General features: G+C 35.2%; 1 protein-coding gene across 1 annotated transcript; it reads right to left on the bottom strand.

Moving 5' to 3' along the window:
• Positions 1 to 1920: 1920 nt before the first annotated feature.
• Positions 1921 to 3310, bottom strand: LOC113338507 (transcription factor FER-LIKE IRON DEFICIENCY-INDUCED TRANSCRIPTION FACTOR-like). The gene is made up of 3 exons (XM_026583915.1): positions 2735 to 3310; positions 2149 to 2529; positions 1921 to 2025 (listed from the first exon to the last, which is right to left on the bottom strand). Exons 1-3 carry the CDS (start codon positions 3269 to 3271, stop codon positions 1921 to 1923), a joined length of 1023 nt encoding a protein of 340 aa, XP_026439700.1. The 5' UTR covers positions 3272 to 3310.
• Between the last annotated feature and the right edge of the window lie 2158 nt (positions 3311 to 5468).

The raw sequence follows: 5468 nt of genomic DNA, 5'->3' as shown, positions 1-5468 counted from the left end.
CGTGACACGACTTATGTCTCAATATAGGAGATAGAGTAGAAATAGACTTTCCAAGTGATAGATGAGTTTCAGTCTCCGCATACCTTTTGTTGATGAAGTTCCACAAGCTCCCCTTAGTAGTTCTTCGTCTTCAAATGATGAACGCCGAGAGATCTGAGCTCAACTACACTATCTATGTCCTAGTCTGAGACATCTACAAATAGGCTAGAAATCAAGACATATAGGTTTGATCACTAACATTGACAAACATGCTTGAGATAGCAACGCATGCGAGTTCGATCGAGCAATGCTCTAACAGTTTGATCGATAAATTATGTTTAAATCGGAAAAACCATGGTTTTATGACAGTTACAAAGTGAAGTTCGACTAACAATCGAAACAAACTATCAGCCGAACTTTTCATCATTCTTACTTCTGAAAGTGCTAATGAACAGTTCCGCTGATGATTAAACACCAAAATGTTAGCTAAATTTAACTTTATGAAGAACAATATTCATAACCCATAATGGTTATTAAAGAATATTAAGTTCGTTTGTCATAATTTTTACTCGAATCTGCCAAACCTAAGTTCAGTAATTACAGAGTTAAGTTCGAATGATAACTTGTCAACCGAACCTAAGTATATTCTCACAAAGCCTAGGTTCGGCTATCAAGTTATCAGCAGAACCTCTGAGCATTCTTCATATACGAAGAATACCTAAAATTTAACTTGCAAGTTATTAGCGGAACCTAGGTATATTTTAAAAAAACTTAGTTGTCAGCTGAACTTAGGATTCGTAAATTAAAAAAACAAAAAATCTTAAAAGATATTTTTTTTAAATAAATTAAAAAATACTATAAATAATAAGGCAGTCTTGCCACTATGAAATATTGGTGGATAAAGGGCTATTACTATTTCATGAGCTTGTTTTGTCTTATTCAGCATGTTATAAAAGTTTTAGGTATGCCTTAAATTATGGTTCATAAAACAAATATATGATCCATCGTTTCCTCTTCAAAATGAGGTCCTATTAATTCAACAAATAAGAATTCCACTCATTGGCGAAGATTCAAATAAAATTATTGTCAGGCCCAGATAGGAAATTAGACAGGTTCTTTTATGTAAAAATCTTTTTTTCAAGCCCCCTACTCTCAAATTAATATTATCTGGAAAATCACAAGCGGTGGTGTTTTTTTTTTCCTTTTCTGTTCGATCCATTTACAAATCTCCGGTGGCAGCTAATGCTACTCTCCCAGTGACTTGAGATGAGCAAATATTTTGACTTAAATTGTGGCACTTGAAGTTTTCACATTAGTAGTTTATTTTATCTAGAAGTATTTACTGGATATCTTGCCTAAGAGAAGAAATTGAGAGGTTAATCCAATTGGAAGATACTAAAAGCATGTTTGTTTTTTGCTGATTCGGGGTCTGTGTCTGACTCGGTCCGAGTCAGATGTCAGATAGTTTTTTTTAAGTCGGATATGACTCGCAATCTAAGTCAGACCTAAACCATGACTCGGACCCGTTTGAATCAGATAATAAAATACCGCTGACTCATGGGTACAAGCCAGTGACTCATATTTTTGAGTCAGATGAATCAGATCTGACTCATAAAACAAAAATATTGAGTCAAATCCAGATGACTCAAGTGATTTCAGTTAGATCCAGACGAATCAAGTGAGTCAGGAGAAAACAAACATGCTCTAATTGTTCTTTCCGCAAACAATCGTAAGAATCAACTAATCATTTGCTGCTCCAGTGCCCTACAACCGAGCAGTATACTTTTCTACCTCTTCACTCTGTCTATAGTTTGATTACCATAACATGAACCACATTGTTACAACCTAATTTGGATTAATAATCCATAATTCTATTCTCATTCCTTAACAAAAAAAAAACCACATTTGGTTAAGACACTAAAGATAAATGGTTAGATGTGACTAAACATTGCTTAATTTGTATTCAAATCCTTGGTCGAGAAGAGCACTATTCAGGCATGTAGTCAAGTTTGATAATTCCACAGTTTTTTCAGCACACTCTCTAAGCTGTTTCATCATAAAACGAAATCAATCAATAATAATGACACCAAATGCATAAAGCCGTTTTTTAAAAAACAAAACCAAGACGTGAAGCATATTCTTGACTTAGTAAATAGGGGATTGACTTACATTGACCATGAATGTAAAAGCCACTCTCTCAGGATAAGTCCTGAAATTTGAACTTTGAACATCCGAGGAAGTTAATGATTCAAGAGCTTTGTATACAAATAATGCCACACCTTCTCCTTTGTTGCAAACTATTCTTACATGAAACAAACTTTCATCTACTTGGAACACATCCATTTTCACAATTTTCTTGCAACTTTGATGCATATTTTTATGTCCTGGAGTTTGGTTCTTTTTTGGACTTTCGACTAAGTTCAGTATACTTTCTCTTTTATTCGCCGATGAGGATTCAAGGTTTGTTATTTCGAATCTTAGTTTCTCGGCTTGCATTTGTAAATCTTGAACATAAGACACCGCATCACCTATGATTGACGTCTTATCCATCTGCATAACATTACATTAATGCATGAAAAATCAAAATGACAATGAATAAAAGGGAAAATGTAAGAAATTTTGTGTGTGCACAAATTGCTTTTAGGAGACCGTTGACAAGTGAGGGAAGTAGTCCTTGTTTGGCTTCGCGCCCCTATATTATCAGCATGAAAATGAGAGGAAACAAATAATAATAATAAAATAAAAACAAACAAACCTTGGTGATGTTTGGAACCAAAGCACGCAAAGAGTAAAGCTTCTGTTTCATCCAACTTCTCCTCTTTCGTTCCGAACTTGAACCATCCACCAACAATGTACTGGTACTTCTCTTCAAAGATGATGATGGTCTAGGTGTGTTTGTATTTCCAGAGGAATAATCATCTCTATCATTTTCTTCCTCTTCTAATAGTCCATCAATTTTAACACTACCAATTGATGGTAATAAATTAGGATCGGAGACAATATTACAACCACTAATATTGCTGGCGCTCCCGTGTTGATTGTATTCAAAGAGATATTCAGGAGTGGACAAGAACTGGTTATTGTACTTAGCACCATCAAGAAAGTACATAAGCTCATTGTCAATAACTTGTTGATGACTATCACAATAAATTGACGCGTAATTGCTGATGGGTTTGTCAAAGTCTTCTCTAATCTGATCCATGAATTCTTCGAAATTCTCTATAATTGCAAAATCTTGATCAAAGTCATTGCTCTGTATATTGGATGGTTCATGTGCTCTAAGATCATCCATTTAGCAAGTTTTTTTTCTTCTTTCTTTTCGCTCCTTTGTCTGTGCTACTCTATGATGGTTTTACGTAATCTCAGAGCCATATTAATACAAGTGTGACCGATTCTTCTTTGTTGGTATTTTGTTTTTTATATATACAATATAAACTTTGTATTTGTATGTCTTTTTTTTTTTTTTTACTTTACCTAATCCGTTAGTATCTAGACTGTTTCTTTTGTTGTTGTTTGAATGAAAAAGAAATATGGTCAGTCACTATTTACAGTTCTACGTAAGCAGTGAAGTCAGGCTCTCTCTCTTTAGATCACGTAAGACAAATATGTAAGCAACAGCCGGGCAACTCTCAGGGCTTTAGCAACCACAACAATAACCATCATCTCCAGTACCCTCCTTGGCAGAGTAGTCATATTCTCAATAGATGTGCTAATCTGCGTAATATATTTTCTACTTGGTGTTGCTCTTTTGTACCCAGGTTTTGTAATCAGGTCGATGACACCTTAGCAAAGTTTGCTTCAATAAATCCATAAGCTGCAGCATGATGTATTCAGTTTTCCTACTTCTTCTTGATCGATAGTTTTCGTACTTTTATTTCAGTAATAAAAGTCTTATGATTAAGCAAAAAAAAGTGTGTTAAAAGAAAGAAAGAAAAAAAGAAGGGACAAAACAAAATTTAGAAAAGCCTTACAGCAGAACAGCACTACCCAAGTGATCAAATATCTTTCCATCTCAGCAGAGTTTGTCCTAGTAGACATGCTCGACTCGACAACAAACTTTTGTTTCATTATTTATTTTGATAAGAGTAGACTAGTGACCCCCCCTGATGGATAATGATGAACCAGGACAACTGAATTGGTGGCTTGTCTTGTATTAAGGATAAAAGGGAAAGACTTGTTTAGTATATTTGAACACAAGAAAGAAGCTTCTTCCTCTTTCAATCTTAAAAAAAGAAAGAAAGAAGTTTCTTCAGTTAGGATGAGATTGAATTGAACGGACTTTAATTATATAATGCTCTCTATCTCTGCCCTCGGCACGTTGATGAGTGCCAGCTAGCCAGAACTTTGTACGGTTTGGTGTTTTTCTTTTACCCTAATAAATTACCCATCGATACTACAAGGTACTCGACATTACATATATATATATATAAGGCCGTGTTGATGTCATTATTTATGTACTGTATATGTCTTGCCAGACATCATGGTCGGTCCAATCAGATCACCGAGATTGGACTCCATCGATCCAAAATCCAAATAAATGCCTTCGTTCATGCATATAACAGGCTAATAGATTTCATTAATCCCTTAATTACATGGTTGATTCAGTCAAATTTAAGCTGGAGATGCTTCGGCTCTACTTCACTGTCACTTTTAGCCTTAGGGCACTAAAAACACTAAATAATCCTTTTACTGGTTTACTTCCATTTGGTCTGTGACAAGTTCTCCATTTTGTTGTCCATCGTTTAGTGTTTCAGTATAAAACTATTAGGAAGGGTACATATTTCTCTAGTGTTATACTAGTAATGATTTAATGGTAACCACCAGGAAGTACAACTCTTTCCCATTACATGTTCAGATGAATCAGAATCATGCCTAGCTAGGAAGATTAATTGGTGCCCTAGAAACATCTAATGATACGGGTAACTAGCTATATCAGGTCAGGGGCTAGAGCTTTTAGCTCATTTCCAAATCCTTGTTCATACAAGGCGTTATACTTTAGGCGTTCCTGTAGATTTTGGGAAACAAAAGACCCTCTATCGACTTGAGCTTTCAACAAACTCTCTTCTTAAAGAGTTCCCCATTGGCCATTCTAGGAAGAAGGAGCTACAGTTCAATAACCAGATCATATACAGAAGTCTTGCGCCCTCAACCAGGTAACTTAACTATGTCTTTTACCGCATGCCAATCCAAAGTCAGCACTCAAAGGTGAACAAACTTCTATTCATTGCTATAGGCTTCTATAAAGGTCTTCTCCAACTTCTTTGACTGGACTTTCAGGCATTTTCTATCTCCTACTCCCCATGTCAACTCCCAGTTATGGAAATAATAAAAGGCAAGGAGTAAACGAGGAATGTACTAATTATGTAATTGTCAGGTGTATGAAATTTTGTATCCAGAAAATAAGACTAGTAAACTTTTAATGACAATGCTTTGATGCGTTGGTATGGAAATATAGATCAGCAAATATAAGATGTGAACAATTAAATCGT

The sequence above is a fragment of the Papaver somniferum genome, unplaced genomic scaffold, assembly GCF_003573695.1.
Source record: "Papaver somniferum cultivar HN1 unplaced genomic scaffold, ASM357369v1 unplaced-scaffold_19, whole genome shotgun sequence".
Taxonomy (NCBI): domain Eukaryota; kingdom Viridiplantae; phylum Streptophyta; class Magnoliopsida; order Ranunculales; family Papaveraceae; genus Papaver; species Papaver somniferum.
Note: the sequence above shows the minus strand (reverse complement) of the source record. Positions and strands in the feature narration are given on the sequence as shown.